The sequence below is a fragment of the Rhinolophus sinicus genome, chromosome 14, assembly GCF_057876585.1.
Source record: "Rhinolophus sinicus isolate RSI-liver-muscle chromosome 14, RSI-T2T, whole genome shotgun sequence".
In the NCBI taxonomy this organism is placed as follows: Eukaryota; Metazoa; Chordata; class Mammalia; order Chiroptera; family Rhinolophidae; genus Rhinolophus; species Rhinolophus sinicus.
This window is the reverse complement of record NC_142514.1, coordinates 139,172,713-139,199,074: the sequence shown is the minus strand read 5'-3', so window position 1 is coordinate 139,199,074 and position 26,362 is coordinate 139,172,713. Positions and strand designations below refer to the sequence as shown.

Here is a 26,362-nt window from a genome sequence, read left to right as displayed (position 1 = left end):
GTATCTGTTGAGTGCTTACTATGTGCTAGGCCAATCTGTGATTATTTCAAATACCCCTCACTTCCTATGACCATCCTCATACAGCCACTAGAAGCCAAGGGGGGCTAATGTATATTTCTCTATCATTGCACCTTGAAAGTTGGACTCCAAACCACACATTGCCATTTCATGTAAAGACCCTGTTTCTGGAACTCGATCAGGTTTACCTACTAGCTGGGTGACCTCTGGAGAGATCCTGAGACTCAACACCTCATGTGTCACATGAGGGAATAAATTCCTGGCCTATAGTGTCAATAAGAGAGCCCGATGTGACCACACACATATGTGAAAATACTGAGCAAGCAGGAATAAGCAAAACCAGGTTTTTCTCTCTTGCTGCTCTGTTTGGGTTTTGTTTTATTTTTAATTTCAAGTGTGTTTTTCCAGGACCCATCAGCTCCAAGTCAGGTAGTTTTTTCAATCTAGTTGTGGAGGGCGCAGCTCACAGTGGCCCATCTGGGGATGGAACCGGCAACCTTGTTGTTAAGAGCACCGCCCTCTAACCCACTGAACTAACTGGCGCCCCATTGCTGCTCTAGTCTGAGCCCCACCTCAGCCACTCCCTTCTCTGAGCCCCAGGCCTTCAGAAGCGGCTTCTTTCTAGCTCACTGAACTTCCACAGCAGCCCTGCCAGTGAGGAATAGTGTTCCTTCTTTATAGATGAGGGAACTAATGCTCAGAGGTGCAGAAACTTGCCTAAGGCCACTTGCCCAGTGAATGATACAGCTAAGAGGGGACCCGGGTCTTCCTGGCTCCAAGGCCTCCAGCTTCAGTCCTTAGTCCAGGGAACTCTGGGAATTTCCTACTTGCCTTCTGCTCCCCACCCCACTCCCACTGAGATGGCCGTACTTTATGGAGCTGCTACCATGAGTCCTTCCCAGGCAGGCTGGTCATTGTGATTCCCAGTGGACAGAGTCCCTCCTTGCTCTGGGTCCTTGGATTCATAGAGGAGATGGGGGTTCAGTGAGAGGGGATAAGAGCTTGAGGAGGACAGGGGTTCAGTGAAGGAGGAGAGTGGGAGAACAAGGCTCTCTATGGTGCTCATGGAGGGTGACAGACGTTCTGTGAGGGGAACAAGAGCTTCATGGCGCAGGGGGCTCAGATTGAGAATGGGAGCTCAGTGAGGAGACTAGCGAATCAGGGCTGAATGGCCCTGGGGTTTGGGGACGCTCCCTTTGGCCCCACCTCTCTGCTGCAGCCGTGTTTCCCTGATGAGAAGACCTAGCTGGACCATCAGCTCTAACGCGTCTTTTGGAGCAAACATTAATACATGACCCGGTCTTCTAGTAAAGTAAGACTGGGTCTTATATCTTGCTCCAAAAGATGCATTAGAGCTGATGGTCCAGCTAGGTCTTACTTTCAGGGAAACAGGGTAACAGAGTAGGAGAAAATATCCAAGGGAAATGCTGAGGCAAGAGACTGGGATCAGGCTGAGGGGAGCCTCCTCCCATCAGAGGGGCTGAACTAAACAAACCCAGCCTCCCACACAAGTGGCCCTGGACTGCCTCAGCCAGAGATCAGAGGAATTCAGAGAGAGTCAGTGAGCCAGGACACCGGTAGGGGGCCAGGGCAGAGAGACAGAAGGAACACGTGGCAGAGAGAGATAGGCACTTGGAGAGTGGGGTCAAGTGTAAGCAGGACTTCCAAACTCCTACCTGAAAGGTAGCTGCCGCACAGGGTGGCCCAAGAGGCATCAGCCCGCTGCCTGGAGTCCCCACGTTAGTGCATCCCTGCTGTGGCGCGCAGCTGCTGTCTCCTGGAGTACCTGACAGGGGCTTCCTTCCTCTCTCCTGCTAAGCTCTGGTCCTGGGATTGAACTAGGGGCTGGAACTCACCGCACCCCAGCAGTCATGGGACCCAGGATAGGTAAGTCCAGATAAAGTAAGGAAGGGACATTGGGAGGGAGTCTGGGGGCCACGTTTCCAGTGTATAGGGTAAGGCTGTGGAGCCAAAATGGGTGGGGTGGGGGTGGGGTGGGGGTGTCTCATGGTTCCCTACACAGAGCCAGGTTCGTGGCTGGACCTAGTAAAAGTGCGTTGAATGAATGAGTGAATGGCGGGAGGGGCAGGAAAGGATTCTGTTTACTCAGCTGGAGGCAGGGAACCTAACCTAACCTCCCTGATGAGAGTAGAGACCAACAGGGCAATGGAAAGTCAGTCCGCCCACCTCACACCAGTCATTCACCGAGTCCTGTTTCCCGTCTCTGAAGCAGCTAAAGACAGAGACACACATAGGAGAGAAAAACAAAGGGAGAAGCGTAGTCAGAGACAGAGCAAGTCCAGAGAAATGCAGGAGTCAAAGGCCCAGGTAGAAGGACCGAGGCAGGGAGAGGACAAAGATCAACAGGTGTCTGCCTGCGGAGCAGGTGGGGAGAAGGCCAGCCCTGAGGGAGACCTGCAGAAGAGACTGGCAGAAATAACGAGAAGCAGAGAGAGTGAGCAAAAGAGAAAGCCAAACAGAGGCAGGTACAACAAGACAGACAGACCTGCAGACAGAGAATCAGATCAGCACAGGAGAGAAGCGGATTCGGAGAGAGAGAGAGACCTGCAGAGACCTACGTGCGCTGGCCATGGGGTAGGGAGCAGGCCAAAGGGAAGTTGTCCTGACGCCTTGAGAAGCCTGTCCTGGAGTGTGGCTGAAGCACCCTGTGGAGAGGGTGTTGGTTTTGAACAGAGAGCCCAGCTGAGCATTTCTTGGGCAGGGAGAGGGAAGTGGAAGAAACAAAGGGTCTTAAGAGAGGATGGCCCTCAGGGCAGGAACCCTGCTGTGATTACCTCTGACCCCCCCCTCCCCCCCCCAGCTGTCTGTCCTCCCCTGGCTGTGTTAGCCTCACACCCACTCAGGCAAGGCTGGACTTGCTCCCTGCAGTGTAGCAGTGAGGACTTTGTGGGCCGGGCAGGCAGACGTGCCTGTGTTGCAGCCATGACTTGGGGACAGAGGCATGACAGGAAGGGTGGGAGTGGACGCTTCCTCTGGGGGCCTCACAGGAGAGATGACAATGAGGTCAGATTTGGAAGGCTTGGTTTGGAGATGGGCCACTGACAAACCATTTCCCAATCACCTGGTGCACTATGAGATCGGAGGTTGGTGATGGGAAGAAACTAGAGACTTTGGCTATACTGCGCTTGCCTCACCGCCCACCCCTATTGTTATTCTTATCCCTGCAAGGCTCAGTTCTGGAATATTCTCTAGCTCCCCCACCCCATCACCCCCACCACCTACATACATGCAGCATGAGGCTGACCCCAGCATCTGCCCACTTAGCCACCAGAAGCCACATCTGGCCTCTCTTCCTGAGCCCCAACCTGAGCTGTGGCCAGGCTTCCCCCAGGTTCTCTTTCCAGTCTGAGGAATGTGGGGATGCAGGTGGGGCAGGATACAGAGCCTGGAGCCTGGGAAGAGACTAAGTCCCAGCTCACTGGAGGGAGAGGGGCCAGCTGTCCCAGCCAGGAGCAGACACAAGAGAGAAAGGAGACAGCCTCAGATCTGGCTCTCCCAGCTGAGCCCACCACCAGCTCACCACATGCCCTTAGGCAACAGGCACAGCTTCCTTGTCTGCGGAGGAGGGGCTGGAGGAAATGCACTAAGACCAGGCCCATTTTGTAATTCAGAGAAGACACTGTCCCACCTCTGCACCTTTGCTCAGCTTTATCTCCCAGGAAAGTCCCTGCCCACATCCCATTCTGGTGAAATTAGCCGTTTTCCAATTCCTCCAAACACCAACTCTTCCAAGGAGGCCTTCCGGACTGCTTCTCCTAGCTAGCACAAACCTCTCTCCCATGTGCTGTTTGACCCCCTCTTTGTGGTTCATCCTTCCTTGTCCCTGATGTTGTTTCTATTGCTCTCTCGAGCTCTTCTGGGTTCAAATGTGAGCCGATCCAGGGCAGATAGGAGGGGCAAAGGAAAAAACCCACAGCCCTACGTTCAAATTTCAGCTCTGCATCACTGGCTTTATGAGAATGCAGTGACATGCTCTCACCCTGTTTAATAGGTGAGGAAACAAATGTTCAGAGAGGGCAAGTGACTCACCCAAGGTCACCCAGCAAACAAGCAGCAGCGTGGGGGCCAGAACTCAGCTCTGCCTGATACCAAAACCCTTTCCTCTCTGTGCCAATGCCTTCAGGGCTTCCGTTGCCCTTCTACAGACCTCACACTGGTGAGCCTCCACCCACCTTGGGCATTTCTCCACTGGCTCCAGACAAAGAAAGCTGTTCTGGGGTATAGTGCGGGTATAGTGCCTGGGGAAGCGGCAGTGTGTGTGCTGGGTAGGAGGAGTTATTTCCTCCTAGGCTGGGCCTTGCCTGCTGGACCAGATCTCAGACAGCTGTGAACCAAATGGAGTACTTGCTTAGACCCCACAATCGGGTCCCAGTCTGCTTCTGTCCCTTTCTGGGACTCACTTTCTTCATCTGTGCAGTAGATGGAGGGATTTGGCCAAAGTGGTCACTTGCTCCCTTCCTGTGCTGAGAAGCTTCTGTCTCTGGAAGGAGCATGGAGCAGAGGCCTCTCCTTAGGGCTAGGGCTGGGTCTTCCCATCAGTGTTAGGGGACTTGGCTATCTCTGGGGGCCCAGCCTCCGCCTCAGCTGCACCTTGGCGGTGGAGTGAACGGAAGCCTGGTCCCTGCTACCCCTAATGGGCTGCAACCCGGAGCCCTAAGCACTCATGCCTGAAATGATGGAGAATAATGCTGCCTCTCCAGACTGGGAGTTCCCTGGGGGTGGAGCCTGATTTGATCCATTCTTGAGGCCCCAGAACTCAGCAAATGTGGGGCAGAGGTGGGTACTGGGAAAGCCTCAGTTCTAAGCTGTCTTCCTTCCTCTCTGTGCCCCCATCCTCCCATGACTGTCCTTCCCTCCCTTCCACCTTTTTTGAAAGCCTGCTCTGATTAATGGGAGACTGGAGACTCATGATATGGAGTGAGGTTGGGGTCCAACAGGGCCCTTAGGGAGTAAGTGTAGGCACAAAGAGATGAGCTAGGACGAGTGGTTACAGGAGGCAGTGGCCTGGGCCACTTATAACTGAGCCTCAGGCTCTGGGTTTTAGGTCTAAGGAAACCAGCCTGGATTCTCTGTAAGCTCAGGGCTCACACCCTACCCATGTCCTCACCACTGCATTTAGGGTCATCTTGGGTCTAGGTGAGAAGCTGGGGCCAGAACTGGGAACAGAAAGTCCCAGCATAGGGTCTCTGACCCGGCTTGGAAACCACCAGAAAGTGGTTGGCTCCATCCTGCACCCCACATGGATCTCCAAGAAGCAACAGCTGGGAGGCCTGCAACAGCTGGACCTCAAACACAATATTATCCTTTCAACAGACCACTCAAGGGTCCTTTTAGGAGGAATTTCCCGAAAATTATAGCCAAGCCCAAGGCCTAGAGACTCCGCTTCCTGCCACTGACGCTGCCTTCTGAAGAAGCCCAGCCTGGCCACCCTGGGACTTGGAGCACTCAGCACCGCCAGCCCCCACCTTAAGCTCCCTTTACAGCCCCCGCCCCAGCCTGTTTTCTCCCTCATTCAGTTTATCTCAATTGAACGATCATGTTTTGAGCTGGGCCAGGCCTTGAAAGATAAGTGGTTTGCTGAGAGGATGGATGCTCCAGGCTGAGTACAGTATGTGCAAATGCTGAGGTGGGGAAAAAAAACAGGATGCATCTCCCGGGGCCAGAGAATATGTTGTTCACTAAGTGTGGGTAGATGAGACAGAGTGGCTCCCAATGGCCTTGACCCCCTAGAGGCTGAGGCATCTACTCACGAGTGGCAGATGGGTGGGAGGGAGGAGAGGCTGACCGCTGCTGAGGACCACAGTGTAAACCAGCAGGGCATGTTTGTGTGAGACGCTTCTCTCACTTCTAGAGAAGGAAACTGAGACTTCGAGAGGCTCCAAAGGCTGCCTAAGGTCACACAGCTACAATGCGGCAGAACAAATATTTGAATCCAAGGTCTCTGACCCAGAGGGTTTTAGCAAAGGCCTGACATGGTCCATCAGGGCACAGGACCATTCACTGCCTAATCAGATAAGAGGGAAGTAAATAATACAGGGGAGTGACCAGCTCTGGCTGAGGGAACTGGCCAAGGTGGAGGATTTTGTGGAGGGAGAGACAGCTGGCCTGGGCCGCAGGAGCAAGGCTGGGGGGCCAGCAGGCCGAGGGAACCCAGGCGATCTAGGAGGTAGGGAGGGCTCAGGCAAAGGGTGGCAAGATGAGGCCAGCTTCTTCCCACCCCAGGCCCTCCAGAGAGAGACATGTGCCCTCGTGATGAAGGATGTATTGCCCAGTATCTGCTTCTGGGAATATTTCCGTTTGGAGGCTCAGGCGATGGGTGTGTTAGTGCTGGCGCTTTGTGGATTTTCCAAAATATCTTGGCTCCTTTGTGACACTGCATCCCCACCCCACACCCTTGGCATCTGAACACAGTTCCAGGATGGTTCCTCCTTTCGCTCTGTTCTCCTCAGATAGGGTACATGGTTGGGGCTTCTCAGGCTCACTGGGCAAGTTTGCCCACCTGTGGCTGCCGTTACCTTCTTTTCACACATGCCTCCTAGGCTTCCAGAGGTCTGGCTTGAAGTTACACCCTCTCATGAGTTTTTCTGGAGCCCAGAGCCGTGTAGGGATCGCCCCCTGGGTGCACCCCTGCCACCCCAGTCTCACCACGTCTAAGGCCCCACAATCCTGGCCCTCAGTGGTGGTACACCCAGGGGGAAAGCTGTGCCTTTCCCCTGCCTCCAGGACTCCTCGGCCTCTTGCACTCCCCACAGCTGCTTTGCCACCAAGCCCTGTCCATTCCACCTCCTCACTGTGGCGCATCTGCTCATCACTCCAGCTGCCACTGCTCGGCCCAGTCTCATGCCCACTTACTCCCCTGGACCTCACTCCTGACTTCTCCCTGGTTCCTGCTTGCAGCCTCAACTCTCCACTCTGCTCCCACAGGCACAGAGGTCTTCCCAGGAGGCCAAATCAGACCTCCTCACCAGGCTCAGGACAAGGTCCAGCCTTTCCGCTTGGCCCCTCCAACCGCTCCAGCCTCACCTCCCTGCCTTGACCCCAGAGGTCCAGCCTTGCCAGACTATTTGTTCCCCAAGCAGTCGTTGCACATTCATATTTCTGCCCTTCTCTCTGATGCTTCTTCCTCCAGGAAGCCTTCCAGAACCTTCAAACCTAGGCTAGGGCCTCTATGCTCTGTTTCTAAAGCCTTGAAACTCCTTGTGTGATATCACTGATTCTGTGTTAGATGTCTGCTGCGCCCCTCTCCCCCACGCATACAGCACACACCGGGAGCTCCCCGAGGGCAGGGACTGGGGCTTCTTGCCTCTGTGTTCCCAGTGGCCTGCTTCAGGGAGCTGTCAGTGTGTGTGGAATGAATTTTTATTCTCTTAAACCAGCAGAGACCAGCTCTGTCCCTGCCATGGTGACCCTGGGCAAATCATGGCCCTCTCTGGCCCTGTTTCCTCACCCTTCAAAGGGTTAACCCAGCTCAGCTTTCTGTCCAATGGATTCCCCAGGCCCAGTGTTGCTATGGGATCACAGACAGGGAACCACCCAGGCAGGTAAAGAGGGTCCGTGGAGCAAGCTAGGCAGGTACCCCCAAAGAGGCTCCAACAGGGCAACTGCTATGTGCAGGCCCGTAGCTTGGACAAGCTGAGTGTTGCCACATGTGAGTACAGGCCCAGTGTTGCCAGATCTGCCAGTCTTCCAAGAAAAAACAAAAATCTGGAGTTTTATGTGAAATTTTCTGATTTTTAAATGCTGGCAACTAACGTAAAAATACTCAGCGAGCCTGTATTACGCAAGCTCTCAAAAAATGTCTAGGAGTTAGATGTGCCCCCAGGCACGACTGCTGTGCCCTGCACAACTCCAGAGGGCGCCGTTCCCCTCATGCTGCGCAGCCCACACAGCTGCACACAGGCCAGGGCCTCCCCGGGGTACCTCTGCCTTATAGTCTGTCTCTGCCCATTCCTTTGATGGACCTGGTAACGTGTGTGTGGTGAGTAGGTGGGAGGCCTTTCCTTGTTTTGCACAGGAAAATTATTAGGAAAAAAAACCCAAAAGCTCTTGGGATGCAGCTAGTGGGGATGGGGTGAGGAGGGAAGAGAAGAGACAGCAGGGGGACAGCATCCAGAGGGTTCTGTGTGTCTTTAGGGATCAGGAGGAGGTGAGAGAGAATGTCAGGGCTGAGTCTCTTACAGGAAGGAAAATAAGTTATTCTGAGGCCTGGTTGCCAGACCTGGAAATAGACTCCCTGGTGAGTCTGGGGTAAAGACTGACAAAACTGGCACTTATGAAGCATCTTGGAGTTGACAAAGGACATTATCCTGTATGACTCTCACACAGGCTTGAGAGGCAAGGCACTTATCCTATTTCACAGGCACAGGAGAGGTCCAATTGCTGGCCCAAGGCCACACCAGGTCTAAGTCATCCTAGATCTTGCTCTCTCTGCTGAGAGGCAGGCTGGAACATTCTGGAGAGAAAGTGTCACTGCCTTGTGCCCCTTGATCCAAGACCTCCTCCTCCATCCTCAGAATGTGAGAACTCAGCATTTCTCAGCATGCCCCTCCTGGAGGTTCAAATCTGGGCATTCGTATGAGTCCCAAATTCCTACCATACCCAGGTACCCTGGACTGGGGCCCACATGCACTTCTCACCACATTTCTCTTTCCAGCCTTGCCCTGACGGTGCTCTCTGAGGCCCTCAGAAGAGGGTGTTGACTGACTAATGAACTGACTGACTAAGTGACTAGCTACAAAATCAGCTGGTAGAATGGCAGACTGTTCCCTTACAACCACCTTTGATCGCTCACAGGAGGGAAGCCAGGATGAGATAAGAAGTGGCTACAAGGGGATTATTTTTGCATTTGTTCTAAGGTCATCATTACAGCCATCTTGTGGTTGTTGGGGGCTCAGGAGTCAGACAGATCTGCGTTCCAGTCCAGGCTTTTCCATTTACCAGCCCCAGGATGCTGGATAAAGCACCTCGCCTCTCTGTGCCTCAGTTTCTTCATCTGTATTATGGAGTCACGGTAGCCAGCTCAAAGGGTTGCTAGGAGGATGGGTGAGTGTGCCCAGCCCAGCCCAGTCCAACCCAGCCCAGCCCAGCATAGTGTTGCTGGACTATGGTAACCCCTGGGACAAGCTCCTTCACCTGGGCTACTTCCGGAAGGGGTTGGGGAGCCAGAGAGCTGGGTCTCCCAGCCCCCCACCTTCCCAGCCCTTGAGGTTGAACTTTCTCTGATTCTCAGGTTCTGAAGGTGATGATGCTCCTTGCTGTCACAGACAAGTATGGAGGCTGGCGGGGTGTTTGTGCCAGGACAGATAGCTGACAGAAGGACTGGCTGCCTGACTGAGAAGGAAACAAAGTTCATTGAACATTTGCTATGCGCGGTGTCTGTACTGGCTCCCCACTCATTACTGACACAACTGCTGATAGGACAAAGTGTATTGTTTACCAGATAAGAACGGGCACCACTACGCAAAGCTTTGGCAGTGTCTCAGAGTAGGAGGAAAGGTCAGCATTTGTTGAGAATTGGAAATTTGTTTTAAGGCTGTCCTTCCTTCAGCGCGAGCAGGGAGGTGGGTGAGGGGAGTTTGACTAGGATTGGGTAAGAGTCATGATCTGGGATTTGTAGTCCAGGATTTATGGGTGGAAACAGCAAGGTAAGGATTTTGAGGGGAGAGGTTCAAAGAATTTGAGGGTACACACTCTGTTGATGGTTTCCTTTGAAAGGACGATCAGTCTTTCAGGAAGTTCCTGTACTAAAGTGGTCAAGCCATTGGTTTGGTCTGGTCAGTCTGGGGAGAGTAAGACGGAAAAACGCTAATGAAGACAGTGGAATGTCAAAGTCAAGTTCATGTGGACGGTAAGGTGTGGTTTTGTGCTTTCACTGTCCAAACCTGTGGGGTAGAAGGGCCTGTCCCCAGGGGACGCTGTCTGCAATGGGAAGTAGGGGTCCTTATGCCTGCACTGCGGATGAGGAGGCCACAGGGTCACTGGTCCAAGCCCACGCAGCAGGATTGCCACTGGGGATTCAAATCTGGGTGGTTGCCTCTGAAGTTAGTGAGTGTGCATGGAGGGAATGGGTCTAGGTCCTCAGGTCTTGTGGTTGATTTGGCTGCGAGGGGGAGAGCTAGTCCTGAGATGGTGTGAACTTGGAGGAGCCAGGTATGTGTGGAAGGGAATGGGGTCAGGTGGGCCTTGTGGTCTCAGAGACAGTTGAAGGTTATCAAGAAAGGGGAGGGCAGTGGTCTTCAGTGGGGCCTGCTGTGTGCCAGACATGGGCCAGGCGCCTGTAATACCTTAGCTCCTTGGGGCAGATGCTGTTTTCTCACCTCACAGATGAGGAAACAGGCTCAGAAAGATGAAGGGGCTTATCTAGGCTCACATAGCCAGCCAGTGGCGGTGGGGCTGGGGTTCAGGAAATTTGCCTGGAATTCGCTATTAGCAAATGGGAGGTGGTGGAGAAGGCAGGACCTCAAGCCTTTCCAGCAAAGAGCAGGTGGGAAGGGCAGCCCCCCATCTCAGGCTGTTCTCTGAAACCTTGGCCCTCATCACCTTGGACTCAGTTGGTGTGAAGAATGCCAATTCCTGCCCATGGAAGGGGTAGCTGGAGGCAGACTCTCTGCCCTGAGCACCTCTGAAGTCTGACTGAACTAGCAAATAAGGTCTCTGGCTGACAGGCAGGTAGTGGGCTGACAGCCCAAACAGACACGTCTCCTGAAAGACAAGCTAGACCAATGGCTTGTCGGTTGATGAACTGTGCCTATGTGAATATCCGACACCGAACCCGCTGACAGGCTCACAGACCCTTGTCTGTCAACTTTGGGGCCATGAGCTCCAACACTTGGAAACACCTGGCTACCTGCGGCCCCAAAATTTGTTTACCTGGGAGAGAAAGGAGCTGGGATTTTTTTTCTGGGGCTTGGCTCCCTGCCTCTCCCCTCATGCCTCTAGGCCACCTCAGCCCAGCCCAAGTTCACTCCCACAGCTGCCCACTTCCTACCAGCGCTGGCCCCTGCCAGTCTTCACAGAATGGGAAGGGCTGCAGAGACATCACATAAGGACACACAGCCCTGGATGCAGGACCCTCCTTCTAAGGGGAGTTCTGTCCTCTATCAGGGAGTTGGACTATTTGCTGCCAGCCTCTCAAGAAGCCTCAGGAAGGGCTCAGAGGACAACCTGACTGGCCAGCCCCATTCATTGACCGACTGACTGATGGCTGCTCTTAGAACCCAGGGGGTCAGGGCCAGTGCTTCCCTCTTCTGCTCAGAGCTCAGGCTGTGGACTGGACCATAGGGACGTGGAAGTTCTGAGCTGGTCCATTGACCTTCTCTTCCTCTGCCTCATCCATCCCCTGCGTTTTTTTTCAGAGCTGGGGCTCCAGGTCAGTGACTTCTGCCCTCCCAGCCTCAGCTCCAGCCCCATCACCTGGCTGGCCAGGCCCCTTGGTTGGTGGCTTCTGCTGCCTTCCAGGTGGCCTGGCTAGGCTTGGTTGGGCTAAGACAGAAAAGAGCACTGTGCTTCTTCCCCTCAGCAAACCTGTACAAGGGGCATCAAGTAACGTTGAGGTTAATACCTGCGCTTGAGTCCTGGCACCAATGTCAACCAGCAGACCTAGTTACCTCTGAGCCTTGGCACCCTCATCAGAAGTGTAGAGACAATGGAAGCACCAAAAACATGGAGTTTTGGAGAGCCTTCACGAGCATGTAGAGCGTGCACCTCGGCAGAGAGTGTGACCGGTTTCTGCTGGTGAGAGAAACTAGAGCCTACAAATGGTCCCATCATCTCCTCCGGGTGTCTGCTTGGAACCCCCTCTTCTCCTTCAGTTGACCTCTGCAGGGTGCCCCCTACTCTTCACTAAGCCAACCCCTAATCTCTTCCCTGTCAGGTGTCATTTTTGTTTCAATATCTCCTTTTTCCTCTGAGTATTTATGTCCCCCAAAGGGGTTCCTCCCCAGCCAACACACTTTCATTTTCCTCAGTCAACTCCTCTAGGTTTTCTCTTTTTTTTTAATTTAAAGTTTATTAGGGTGACAATTGTTAGTAAAGTTACATAGATTTCAGGTGTACAATTCTGTATTACATCATCTATATATCACATTGTGTGTTCACCACCCAGAGTCAGTTCTCTTTCCATCACCATGTATTAGACCCCGTTTACCCTCTTCTAGAGTCCCCCTCCCCCCTTCCCCTCTGGTAACCCCTAAACTATTGTCTCTGTCTATGAGTTTTTGTTCCTTCATTTGTTTGTCTTGTTCTTTTGTTGTTTTCAGTTTTATACACCACATATCAGTGAAATCATGTGGTTCTCTACTTTTTCTGTCTGACTTATTTCGTTTAGCATTATAATCTCAAGATCCATCCATATTGTCACGAATGGTCCTATTTCATCTTTACTTACCGCCGAATAGTATTCCATTGTGTATACATACCACAACTTCTTTATCCATTCATCTATCGAAGGACATTTTGGTTGTTTCCCTGTCTTGGCCACCGTAAATAAAGCTGCAATGAACATTTGGAGCACACATGTTTTTATGGATAAATGTTTTCAGATTTTTTGGGTAGATGCCCAGGAGAGGGATTGCTGAGTCATATGGTAATTCTATTCTTAATTTTTTGAGGAACCTCCACACTGCCTTCCATAGCGGCTGCAACAGTCTGCATTCCCCACAACAGTGTATGAGGGTTCCTTTTTCTCCACAGTCTCTCCAACACTTGTTATTATTTGTCTTGTTGATGATAGCCATTCTAACTGGGATGAGGTGATATCTCATTGTGGTTTTTATTTGCATTTCTCTGATGATTAGTGATGTTGAACATTTTTTCATGTCTGTTGGGCATTTGTATGTCTTCTTTGGAGAAATGTCTCTTCAGGTCCTCTACCCATTTTTCAATATTTGTTTTTTTTTGCTGTTGAGTTGTATGAGTTCTTTGTATATTTTTGATATTAGCCCCTTATCGGAGGCACTATTTGCAAAAATCTTCCTCTAGGTTTTTAAACAGACATTTCTCCAAAGAAGATATACAAATGGCCAAAAACCACATGAAAAGATGCTCAACTTCATTAGTCATTAGGGAAATGCAAATCAAAATCACAATGAGGTATCATTTCACACCCACAAGGATGGCTTTAATAAAGAAAGACAGACAACAATAAATATCAGTAAGAATGCGGAGAAACTAGAACCATGATACTTTGTTGGCAGAAGCATAAAAGGGTGCAGCCACTTGGGAAAACAGTTTGGCAGTTCCTCAGAAAGTTAAACAGTTATCATACGACCCAGGAATTCCACTCCTGGCGGTATACCCAAGAGAATTGAGAACGTATGTCTCTGTAAAAATTTTACATGAATGTTCACAATACCTGAATCAACTCAAATGTCTATGAGTGGATGACTGAATAAACAAAATGTGATATATACCCATACAGTGGAATATTATTCAGCCATCAAAAGGAATGAAGTACTGATGTATGATATAACACGATGAACCTTGAAACACTATACTAAGTGAAAGAAACCAGTCACAAAAGACCACATATTTTATGATTTCATTTGTATGAATTTATATGAAACATCTGAAATAGGCCAGAGAGCTAGAAAATAGAATAGTGGTCGCCAGGAGCTGGGGGAGGGAGGAATGGGGGGAATGACTGTTAACGGGTATGGGATTTCTTATCGGGGTAATGAAAATGCCCTGGAATTAGGTAGTGGTGATGGTGTATAACTTTGGCCCATACTAAAAACCACTGAATTGTGTACTTTAAAAGGGTGGATTTTATGGTATGTGAATTATATCTCAATTTTTAAAAAATTCCTCAGGTTTCCAGGTACCTAGGGTGAGGAGCACAGAACCTCTGCTTATAGCAGTTCCAGGCCTGTGTCGCCCTCTCCTGAGTTTGCCTTCCAGGTCTGGAAATGGAGAGTCCCCAGCCCCCAATCTGGTCAGAGGTGTCCTCAGGTCAGTTTTCAGCCTCCAAAAGGAGCTTGTTGAATGAGAGGAAACTCCTGCCAGGTTAAGAGGCATATGAAACAATGGAGGAGGCTTCCGCAGGAAGTAGGGCCCCAGGAGGCGGGCAAGGCCTGGGCTGTCATGAGGCACAGGTGGTTTCCATCTAAGGGGAGGGGTGGAGTCCCCCAAGGCTGGACTTCCAGTTCCTGCTGAGATTAAACATCAGGAGACATTAGGAGATGCCTTTGAAGGGACTCAGCTTTCCTCTCACTGCAGTGAATGGGATAGTGACATGGTTCCCATGGTGGCCATGGGAGAAAACCGACATGCGTAATGGGGCCAGGGGCCAGGTTCTACACATTTCTGCCTCCTGAGTCATCCCCCCACTTGGGGCCTCAGTTTACTGTCTCGGGGACAGGGGTAAATGGGATGACCTCTGAGGGCCCTTTCTGCACCAATCAGCAACATGGTTTGATGTGGGATTTGGAGATTGGACTGGTGAGCTTTGTAATTACACACAGGGTGATGCCCTATGGGGTGTTGGTATCTGTTCCAAACTACCTCTAGGAAAAGGCTTTATACCCTGACCATGGACCACGCCTTCCCCTGCACACGGCCCCAGATGTCTGATCCTAAGCAAGACAGACCCAGACCAAGACTCAGCCTCCAGGAGCACTGATGTCTCACAGCTGTAAGCCCAAGGGAGGCTGATACTGTGTGTCCCTACCACAGGGGCCACTGCTCAAAGGTTGTGTGACAGGGTCAGCAGCTTCTCCCTAGAAGGCAGGTTTACGCTGGAAATGGAATGAAGGTGTAAAATCGGTAGCCCTAGTCAGGATCTGGCCAGTGTGGGCACAGGGAGCACACACGCACCCTCTTTTAGGAAGGGCCCTTCCAGCACCTGGGACTCAGAAAGGCTGAACGTACTTCGACTCTCAGATTCTCACCAACCCCTGAAACACCATGGCCAACCTGGGTCAGGGTCATTCTCTGGGGTTCTATCTCCACTCTCACCCCCTGGCTATCTATCCCACAGGGCCAGTGGGTGAAGAGCCCCAGATGCCAGACAAGGACACCATGGCCATGACGGGCACAGAAGACACACCTGGAGGCAGAGCCAGCCCAGACTCTCAGGACTTGCAGCCAAGTGTGTTCCACAGCATCAAGGTACCTCTTGGGGCTTGGCAGCTAAAGGGCCATCCAAGCCTGGCAGAGCAAGCTATGCCACTCACTGGCTGTGTCACGCCAAGCAAATTGCTGCCTTTCTGAGCCTCAGTTTCCTCATCTGTAGAATGGGTGGCTGCGATATCAAAGGGATGACCTACGAAAGCACTTAGCATGGTTTTGGGCACATGTAAGATGCCTAGCACTTGTTCTCTCCTTTTAGAGACGAAAGAAGAACTACTCTGTGGCAGTGGGGGACCAGTCTCCCTACTGCTTATTTCCCTAGGGGGAAAGAAAAGACCCGAGAATCCTGAACCTGTGTGATTACCGGGGAGTTCTGGCTCCACCAAGGACAGCCCTCAACATCCAAGCACCCACTGGTCCCTACAGGTTGCGAGGCCATGTGTCAAGTGCTATTCCCACATAATCTTATTTAGTTCTCACAGTGACCCTGTGGGGTAGGGAATTTTCCTCATTGTATATGAGGAAACCATGACTTGGAAGAACAGAGTGAATGTTATTTAATTCGTAAAATGTTATTTAGACATAAAAACCTTGTTTTTTAAGTCTTTAAGGCTAGTTTTTCTTTTAGGAATTCTGCTGATTTTTAGGAAGCAGGAGAGGATGTTCGCGGTGGGTCTGGGGGGCGGGTAGGCAGCTCAGGGATTCGGTATGTATAGGTGGTCTCTTAGGAGAGCTGTAGGGAAGGATGGGGTGCAGGGGTGAGGGTAGGGGCGGGTGGAGAAGGATATGGGACAGCCTCCTGGAGAGAGATGAGATGGTGGAATAGGCAGGAAGGTCCAGTCCAGCTCCAGGGGAGCTCTGAGGGTCAGGGGGTGCTTCCACCATTCTTGGTCCCATGAAGACCCTGCTCTCAGTCAGGTAGGTTTTGAGTAGCCCTCAGGCACCAGAGTCGTACCCGGGACAGCTTTTCTAGTTTTTAGGTCTGTGTGAGAAGCTGTGGCTACTCCAATAATTCTTTCTGTCTCTGTCTCTCTCACTCTTGACTCTCCTCCCTTACTCTCTCTTCCTATGTGTCCGTCCCCCCTCATTCTGTTTCCCCATCGCTATTCCTTGTTTCTCTCGTGGCCTTCCTCCTTACTCTCCCTCTTTCCTCCACTCTGACTGTCTCTCCACAACGCCTCCCGCCCCCACCCCTGCCCCGGCTGCCGCCCTGGCCCCCTGCCCCCTGCCCCCTGCCCTCTGCCCTCTGCTCCCTGCCCCCTGCCCCTGCCCTCTGCCCCCTGCCCCCCTGCCCCCTGCCCTCTGCCCTCTGCCCCCTGCCCCCTGCCCCCTGCCCCTGCCCTCTGCCCCCTGCCCCCTGCCCCCTGCCCCCTGCCCCCTGCCCTCTGCCCTCTGCCCCCTGCCCTCACTGCGGCCCCGTCCGGCAGCTCTTCGTGCTGTGCCACAGCCTCCTGCAGCTGGCGCAGCTCATGATCTCGGGCTACCTCAAGAGCTCCATCTCCACCGTGGAGAAGCGCTTCGGCCTTTCCAGCCAGACCTCTGGGCTGCTGGCTGCCTTCAATGAGGTACTGTCCCTGGCCCCGCTTCCGGGGTGGGCCCTGAGGGAAACGGGCACCCCCAGCTCCCCCTGGTCCTCCTCTCTCACTAGCCCAACACACACCCTTTCCCTCCCAGAGCCTGCAGGCAATCACAGCTCCCCCCAAACCTTCTTAGCCAGCTCCTTCTGGGCTCATAAACGGACGAGCCACGTGTTAGGCCTAACAAGGCGACCTCGCCCTCCCTGTAAAATCACAGCATTGGCACTGCTGTCCTTCGGGCACTTTCATGGGCGGTATGGAGTATTTTAAAGCTAGCCAGGCTTTCCATATCTACCCACTTTCCCTTTGGGTGCTTTTCCTTTTTGGGCACCTGGCTAATGTCTGTTCCAGGAAGGAATCAGAGGAAGTCACTTCAACAGTAGTGAAAAAAGGTTTGAATTAGAGCAAAGGCAGGATTTAGGACCTTGAGGCGGTTGGAGAGGTTGTGATAGCATGGCACGGAGTGTCGGAGTGTCGTCTTCAGAGTTGCCCGGGGATTTACAGGCCGCTGCCTCTGGGGCCAGCCACCAAACAGGGAAGAGTGGACAAACTGCTCTGGGCACTTTGGAGATCAGAGTCCAGCTGTGCGCAGCACCTCCCCCACCAGATGTTTGGAGAAAGTCACTGTCCAGAGAACACGCTCTCTCTTCCCTGCCCCAGCAGATGTCTGTGAACTTCTCTCCCCACTGGGTGATGTGTCATGTTCTTCCAACTCCAAAGCCTGCTCTCTACACAGAGTGCCCAGTCTTCAGAACCCACCTCCAGATCTCAGAGGTGTAAAGGAAGCGTGATCACCCAGCTCTGGGGCCGTGGGCAAGTCACTCTCTGTCTCTGGACCTCGGTGTCCCATCTATAAAACGGAGAGTGGCTGTCCTTCCCAGGGTCAGTCCTTCCCACCCACCCTCTGCTGATACTGCCCCCATTCTACCAGCAAGGAACCTAGGGTTCAGGGAGTGAGGACCTCGCCCACCGTCACCAGCCAGTAAGCAGCGGAACGGGGTGCACACCCCGGCTTCTGATGGCACAGGCTTCTCCTTCCCTGCAAGCTCTCAAGTCCCCACATCCTAGGATTTTGATGCTAAGGCTCAGAGTTCTAAGTCATAGTCCTCTGGCCTTAAATTTTCTTTATTTGTTTCTCTCATTCATGATGTCCCAGAAACTCAAAACCCCTTTCCTTGACTGCCCCCCTTCATGTTCCAATATGGGGTCCAACCAGTGTTCCGGAATGAAATTGAATTTCTAGCCTTGTCCGCTCTGCCCTCATTTCTCTCCCCTAATGGGGCACTGGGGCCCTTCCTAGGAGGACCCAGAATCTGAATGTATAAGAGGGACCCCGGGGATTCTTATTCAGCCAGCTAGTCCATTATACACACGAAAGCACTGAGGCTGTCAATAGAGGAAGGATGGTGCAGGCCTCTAGCCCTGGCCTCTGCTTCATTTTAATGGGTCCCCTTGTCCTTTTGCAGGTGGGAAACACAACCCTGATTGTGTTTGTGAGTTATTTCGGCATCCGGGTACACCGGCCCCGACTGATCGGCTGTGGGGCAATCCTTGTGGCCCTGGCAGGCCTGCTCATGACTCTGCCACACTTCATCTCGGAGCCATACCGCTATGATGGCACCAGCTCTGGTAAGAGCAGGAGCGACTGGGCTGGAGGTGGACATGAGAAGTGGCATTATTGTGAACCAGGGCCTCTCCCCAGACCGGCCTCGGCCCAGCCTCCCAGGACACATGCCACTCCTCCCACCACATCCCCACTGCCTCCCTCAGTCCCAGCCTGGGTGGGTCCCTCCGGCAGTGCTGAGGAGTGGGGTAGCGGGGAGTCCTGGGGTGAGGCTCTCTGGGCCAATCTTGGTGAGGGCCTGCTTCTGTGTCACTGCTTTTTTGGAGGTGGGGGTGAATTTACAACACAGCCTACTTTGGGGCCTGGCAGTAATAGGTCCTCAGGAAATATTTGTGGAATAACAGTATCACGTACCACTACTATGCCCCAGACACTGTTCTAAGCACTTTACGTGTGTTAATGCGTTCAATCCTCCCAAGAAGCCAAGATACTGATGAAAGAATGAATGAGGGAATGAACAAATTAAAAAATGAAAGAATTTTAGACAGGGATAGTGAAGCAGGCCCTGTTCAGCTCAGTGGGCTTTTTGTTCAGGGCCTACTTAACAGATGGATACCTGTCCCTTAGATAATCACCCAAGCAGCCTGAGAATTTGTTTCATTCCTTTTTTCTCCCATCTACCCATTTACCCATCCATCCATCCACCCACTCATGACTCTTCATGTTTACAACTCTACGAGCGGATGCAATCGTTATCCTATGTTACAAGTGAGGAAACTGAGGCTTAGAAAAAGAGGGACTTCCCCAAGGCCCACAGCTAATACAGCTATGATAGGCCCGGGGAGCCTGGCCCTAGAACCCCTGCTCTGAACTACTGAATTATTCTTTTCTGAATTCCGTATTTCTATAGAACTTCCATTCTAGGAGACTCTTTTGAGAGATGAGGAAACTGAGGCCCAGAGGTGTGGAAAAATCTCACAGCCCAGGCAGCCTCAGTTGCGGGTCTGGGTCCTTGACCTTGGTTCACCCAGCTTTGCCTCAGAGTCCCGGCTCCTGGAAAGGGCTGGGCAGGCCGCACAGAGTAGGCCTCCTCTAGACCCACACTTGGGATAATAATAGCGTGAGGGTCTCCTTAAGTTTGCTCACCAAATATTGGTGAGCTACAGGAAACAAACATCTGGAACTAAATTAAGAAATACCCCTCTACTGCACTCTGCCTCTGTGTCCCAAGCAGACACCACGCCCTCCCCAGAATGAAAGCCGAGGGCACTAGAGCCCCCATAGGCCAGCCCCAGCACCCATCCCCTGCCAGCCCTGCCTTCAGCCCTGACCTCGCCCGTCACACTGTGTGTGGCAGCCACGCTGACCTTCTCAAGCCCCTTTGTTTACATGTACTGTAACCTCTCCCTGGACCAGCTCTCCCCACCTTCTTTTTCTGGAAAATCTTGTTTGTTCTTCTGGACTCAGTTCAAACTTGACCTCCTTTGACAGCCCCACCCCGCCCAAGAGCCACCACTGCCATGTTGCCATGGCACTTCCACGTACCTCTGCTCAGAAAGGTGGCATAGGGTGGTGTAAGAGCATGGACTTGAAGCCAGGCTGCCTGGGTTCCAGTCCTGGCTTTAACCTTTGCTAGTTGCTGCCTGAGCACAGTCTCCTCATCTGTGAAATAAGAGTCATGCAAGCACCCATCCCCTAGGTTTGTTGTGGGGGTGGTGGTGGAGGGGGGCAGGGTCAAATGATTTAAATACACAAGCACCTAGAATAGTACCTTACATCCAGGAAGTGCTATATAAAAGTTTTAATTATGGTCATAATATGTTTTATTATCTCTCAGGGAACGTGTCACAGGATTTCGAGGCTTCCCTGTGCCTTCCCACCACCTTGGTCCCGGCCCCAGCCTCCTCCAGCAGCAACTGCTCAAGTCACACGGAGGCCAAGCATCTGACCATGGTGGGGATAATGTTTGTGGCACAGACCCTGCTCGGCGTGGGTGGTGTGCCCATCCAGCCATTCGGTATCTCCTACATCGATGACTTTGCCCACAGCAACAACTCTCCTCTCTACCTTGGTGAGGACTGGTCCCACCTCTTGGCCTCTGAGGGAGGGCTGGGCTCAGGTATGAGGATGAGAGGCCCCAAGTGAGAGGGGGTAGCCGGGCATGAGTCCCTGACCTTGTCCCATGTGACCGGTAAAGAGCCAGAGAAGCTCTGGAGAGTTTCCCAGGCCCAACCATGAGAGACAGGCTGCCCTGGGCCCATTGGGCAGGCACTGACCTATGGAGGAAACCAGGGTCAGCGAGGCCTAACCCAGGCTTTGTGTTACAGGGATCGTGTTTGCAGTGACGCTGATGGGGCCAGGTTTGGCTTTTGGTCTGGGTGGCGTCATGCTGCGCCTTTATGTGGACATTGACCGGATGCCAGAAGGTGAGCCTTAAGAGCAGGGGTACACAGATATTAGCTGAGTGACCACTGGTCTCATAGGAGACACTGAGCCAGGGGCCCAGGTTCAAACCCCAGCAATCCCACTGACCTTGGACATGCCTCTTAACCTCTCTGAGCCTCAGCTTTCTCATCTTTCTCATCTTTGAGATAATCTCTGTCCTGTCCACCTCCCAAAGCCACAACCAGAATCCAGTGAGGTGATGGAGCTAAGCTATAAAGCGCCATCAGATAAGGAGCTGTGGTTGTCGTCACTGCTATTATTATGAGTCTTTACCTGTTTTATCTCTGAGTCTCCCAGGCCCTCATCCCCGTGCTCAGATATGCTGTGGGCAGAGAGGGGCACATACTCTCTTGGCCTGTAGGGAGCTCCCATCTTTAGGGGGAACAAGACCCAGGTGAAACAGAAAGGACACTGGTATGTCAGAGAGAACTTTGGGAGCAGGACTCAGTTCCCTTGAGCCGTTCTCTGATGAGAAATTTACTGGGTGACCTGTAAGGACCCTTCTAGTTCTGGCCGCCTCAGAGTCTGGGAACCTGTGCTGAGGGCACCATTTGGGGGACAGTGGTCTCTGATCCAGATAGTGGTCAGAGTGGGGCAAAGAGTGAAACTGAAGTTTGGTATGAAGGCAGCCAGGAGGGAGGAGTTTGGGGTGGGGGGTCCTGGTACCCTGGTGCCCTGCTGGAGTGTAAGAGCAATCCTTTTAGAACAGGTCACTGTGGCATCTCAACTGCCTGCCTGTCCTACCAAGCAGCTCTGAGCTGCCTTGACTTCTGCCTTCTGCTACTCAGAAATCTTATCTCTCACCTGGGCATTTTCCAGAAAGCCCTAGAAGCCTCAGGTGATACACATATGAATAGATGGATATGCAGTACAGATTCCGCTTCTTGTTCTCCGGCTTTTGCCCAAGGGTGCCTCCAGCCAGGACAGGTCTGGGCAGCTCTGAGCGAGTAACTAGAAACAGCCCTGCCCTGCCTCCTCTCCTTCTAGAAAGCTGGGCCCAGGAGCCAAGTGTGAGCTCTTGTTATAACTCCTTTGGGAGTCAAGGCTCCCCTAGGTTTCCCAGACACACCCCAGCTCGGGGCAAGCAGGTGTATTTTCTGGTTCTGTTGGCGTCATCCTGCAGATGTGGCTACCTCCACAGGCAGATATGACATTCCTGTGGACGTAGTCCTTCTTTCTCTCTGGGGAAGTTCATGGGGCAGGTGGATTGTGTCCACTGCAGGCACAGACTGGTATATGAGAAGCAGAGGAGTTGGGGACAAGCATGTATGAGCTCTCACCAACTTGGCACAGAAGCAGGAGGAACAATAAGTGGAGGAGGGAATCAGTGCAAAAGCCAACTTCATCCCCAGTTGCACAGATATATTTCCTGAGTGCCAACTGTGTAATCTGGCTCCCGCTCAGAAGGAGCTCAGGACCAAGTACCTGGGAACCAGTCTGACTCATGGGGCTGCTGTCATCATGCATCCATATTGTTACAAAGTGCTTGTGGAAACTGTGGCGATTAAAGGAGGAGGTACCCAACTCAGCCTGGGGGTCAAGACGTTTGATAGGAGATGTGGGCCCCCCCGCCAGCAGGTACATCTGGGATAATCTAGTCCTCATCAAAAAATCACCTGGGGAACTTGTTAAAGGTACAGATTCCTTGGTCACCTTCCCACCTCACCCTGTGGTAGTTCTAAGTTGGTCTTGGGTAAGACCAGGTATTTTTTATAAGCACCCCTGGTGATTTTAATCAACCTGCAGGTCTGAGAGCCACGAGAGTAGTCTTAACCATCAATTTAATAACAATAACCACAGTCGTGACAGTAAAATGAAAAGCAAACACCTATATAGAGCATAGTATATGCCAGCACTATTCTAAGTGCTTTTTACATGTATTCATTTCTATGATTCTCGCAACAACCCTCTGATGTAGGTACTACTAATACCTGTATTTTACAGAGGAAGAAACTGAGGCACAAAGAGGTTAAGCAGCTTGCCCAAGGTCATGTTAGTAGTGGAATTCAGACCCGGCCGTCCATGACCTTGACCACTACACACATTGCCTTAGTAGTTGGAGAAGCCAAGGCCCACAAAGGGTCAGGGACTTGCCTGAGGTCATACAGGACATAACCGGCAGAGCCAGGACCATAACCCAGGTCTCCTGACTCCCCGCCCAGGCCACCTTGTATCTCAGAGGCCAGTCCCAGGGTGGTGGCCAAGAATCGAGGGCCTATTGTGACCCCAACATCACCATGGTCTTCTCTTCCAGGTGGTATCAGCCTAACCTCGAAGGACCCCCGATGGGTGGGTGCCTGGTGGCTGGGGTTCCTCATCTCTGCTGGCGCAGTGGCCCTGGCTGCCATCCCCTACTTCTTCTTCCCCAGGGAGATGCCCAAGGAGAAGCAGGAGCTTCACTTCCGGCGAAGGGTCTTGACAGTTGTCAGCAAAGTAAGCTCCCTCCGTGTCCCCACCCTCCAGGCTCCAGGCCCCAGTCACTTGTCCTCCTTCATTGCATTAAACGTCATCCCTCCTGGGCACTGCGTGTCACCGCTTACAAAACCATTCCTGTCGCGTTCCATTGCATCCCCTCTGACAGCCCTGCCCGGTGAGTGTTTCCTGCCCCTCCCGCAGTGGAGGAGATCAAGGGCCAGAGATGGAAGTGCCCTGCCCAAGAGCACCAGCCCAGCAAGGGCAGCCCTAGGATGAGAACCCAAGCCTGTCTGAGCCCATGCTCCTGGCTCGAACCACTACCCTGCTGCCTCTCTGCTTGTCACTCAAAACGTTTTTGTAAATTCTGAACATGCTATAGTAAGGTTGAAAACTGGTAGGAGATGAAGGGTGTGTGGCAGGTCTGGGAAGACTTCTCTGAAGGGGAGAGAGTTGAGCTGGATTTTAAAAGATGTCTGGAAGCCTGGAAAAGAGAGGGAGGGGCATTTTAGCTGTGGAAACAGCTGGGCAGAGGATTTGGCTACAGAAATGAATCTGACTTTTTCAGGGACAGTGAGAGGACAAACATATATTGAATGCGTCCCCTGGGCCAGGCGTCAGGCTGGACACTGTCTCTACCCATAAATAGGCACAGCTTAGTCAGGACAAAGACTCATTGATAAGTAATAGCTGGTGAGGTGCTCCACGGTATCTCACTGAATCCTCCTGCTTTACTTATGGGGCAGGTGGGCTTTCCTCAGAGGAGGCCACTGAAGCCCAGCAGGTGCCAGGATATGCCAACGGTCACAACTGGTAAGAGAGGGCAGGACCCTGTGAGCCACTGGGCAGGAGAGATGATTCCAGCCAGGAGATTCCAAGGTTTCCAGAGACCCACAATAACATAAGGCCAGGAAAACCATAAATCGCCTCCAAAATACGAAAGAAAATGACAAAATAGAAATGTTTTATAAATACTCAGTTATGAGGTACGACAACTAAGTTTGCGAACTCATCCTCGAAAAAGTGCTCCATACCTCATTGCTGAATATCACTATGGTCACCTTCGAAGTGCTCCCCTTGGGAAGCTATGCACTGATGCCAGCACTTAGTCCACCCTTCAAAGCAATTTTGGAACTCTTTCTGGCATGGGCATCAGAGCTGTCGTCGTATTACCTTTGATGTCCTGAATGTCATCAAAATGTCTTCCTTTCAATATTTCCTTTATCTTTGGGTAAAGAAAGAAGTCATTGGGGGCAAATTAGGTGAGTAGGGAGGGTGTTCCAATACAGTTATTTGTTTACTGGCTAAAAAACTCCCTCAGAGACAGTGCCGTGTGAGCTGGTGCATTGTCGTGATGCAAGAGCCATGAATTGTTGGCAAACAGTTCAGGTTGTCTAACTTTCTCACGCAGCCTTTTCAGCACTTCCAAATAATAAACTTGGTTAAGTGCTTGTCCAGTTGGTACAAATTCATAATGAATCATCCCTCTCATATCAAAAAAGGTTAGCAACATTGTTGCAACAAGTTCACGAACTTAATTGTCAGACCTTGTGGGGGGTGTGTGTAGATATAGATATATAGGTATATATAGATATAGATATACCGGGGGTGCCAAAAAAATGTATACACATTTTAGGAGATGTTATCTATGCTCAAGCAGTAGTTCACAGTAATCAGAAGTGTCTGGACACTGATGGTAACCATTTTGAGCACCTCTTGTAATTGCAGAAGTCAAATGTATTCATCTTTTGCTATTGGTCTATATTGAGTATTACAATTAATATAGTTTTTTTTCCCTTCTTAAAATGTGTATACTTCTTTTTTGGCACCCTCTGTATATTTCACAGGGAAGTAATTATTGAGAAATCACAATCATAAATTAAGTTAGTTGTTGCTAAGTAATTCTAATTTCAAAGGGAAAATTTATAAAAATCCTGTTTAATATTTTGCAGCAAGAATAATTCTATTTAATGTGTCAGCTTGGTACATTTGAATACGTTTGCTGTAATATATGATAGGGCCTCCTTTGTAGAGCAAGAAAGTTTGGGCCTGGGAGGAAGGGCTGAAAATGTCTCTGCCTAGAAAAGCTGAGACTTGCGCCCAAGTCTGTCTGACCCCTGACCTGGCTGCTCTGTGAATCTCACCACCCATCTACCACTTCCCCCACCCCTACTGGAGCAGAGGGTGTATATATGGGGAACCAAAGAAAAATGATGTAGGAATAGCCAGCAGGGCCACAATAAGAAAAGCCTTGCCTGCCAGCTTCAAGAGCAGCGGGTGGCCCTGGAAGGAGGGTAAGCAGGGGGTCCTGTGGCTCTATCACCAGGTGCTAGGCAGAGAGAGGACTAAAGGGTATGGGGAGTGTGCAGAGAATGGCTGGTGGCAGGGAGGCTAATGCAGCAGCTATGGCATCGGTCCAGGCAGGAGACAGTGCATTGGCAGTGAGGTGGGGCCTGGGGGTGTGTCTAGGAGCCACCCAGGCGGGGACTGCACAGACCTGGGTGCTGGAACATACCAGAGACAGTGAAGGGCGAGGCTGAGGCTGGCTCCGAGGCAGGGGGAGGCAGGCCCTGGAGAGGGACCAGTTTCGGGAGAAGAGGAAAGCTTGGAATCACAGATGGTCCTTCCCGCTTCTGCCTAGCTCAGGCCAAAATTTGAATGAGCTAGAATTCCTAGAACTGAGGCAGTGTTCTTAGAAGTGAGGGAAATCACAGAGGAAAGGGAGAGCCTGGCTTGCTGGTTACGGGTAATCTCCAAGTTGAGCCCTAAATGGAAACAGAAAAAATAGCTTTAATACTTGAACCATGGGGTGGAATGTCTATGCTGGGCTCAGTCGTATGTCAGTCATGTGACCTTGAGCAAGTCGCTTCCCCATTCTGTTCTGTCATGTAAGATGCTGAGGTTAAATAGCTGGAGCATATTCTGTGTGTCTCAGATTCTGAGAATGTGCGATTCCTTGCGTTGAAGCTGTGGAAATGTGGATTTGGATTTTAAGAGCTGTGTCTCCATGATGCCTTGAAACCCTGGTTCCCTAGCTGTGAATCTGTCTGGCTGTCTATATTCATTCTGTCAGCACATTTTGAATGGGGAGTGGGGAGGGAAGGAGGTGAGAGGTTCTTAAAAAAGAACGGAAGGCTGAGAACATGATGATCTGCTTCTAGCAGCTCTCAGGCAATAAATATTGATGTGGGAGGGACTTGTTCCCCCATCCTCCTGAGGCTCCCGTGGCCCCGTCTCCTCGCAGTTACTCAGGCTGGCC

General features: G+C 51.8%; 1 protein-coding gene across 7 annotated transcripts in view; it reads left to right on the top strand.

Annotated features, from left to right (window-relative positions):
• The first annotated feature begins 1,550 nt into the window (after window positions 1-1,550).
• SLCO2B1 (solute carrier organic anion transporter family member 2B1) overlaps window positions 1,551-26,362 on the top strand; it is a 48,959-nt gene continuing 24,147 nt past the window's right edge. For 3 of the 7 annotated variants that reach the window (XM_019726472.3, XM_074335762.2, XM_019726471.3), the window contains exons 1-7: window positions 9,690-9,886; window positions 15,014-15,144; window positions 16,533-16,670; window positions 18,149-18,311; window positions 20,084-20,317; window positions 20,574-20,672; window positions 22,946-23,124. In XM_019726472.3, coding sequence (XP_019582031.3) covers window positions 9,847-9,886; window positions 15,014-15,144; window positions 16,533-16,670; window positions 18,149-18,311; window positions 20,084-20,317; window positions 20,574-20,672; window positions 22,946-23,124 — 984 coding nt within the window. In that variant the 5' untranslated portion in view covers window positions 9,690-9,846. The other 4 variants (XM_074335763.2, XM_019726473.3, XM_019726477.3 and 1 more) reach the window with 4 other exon arrangements.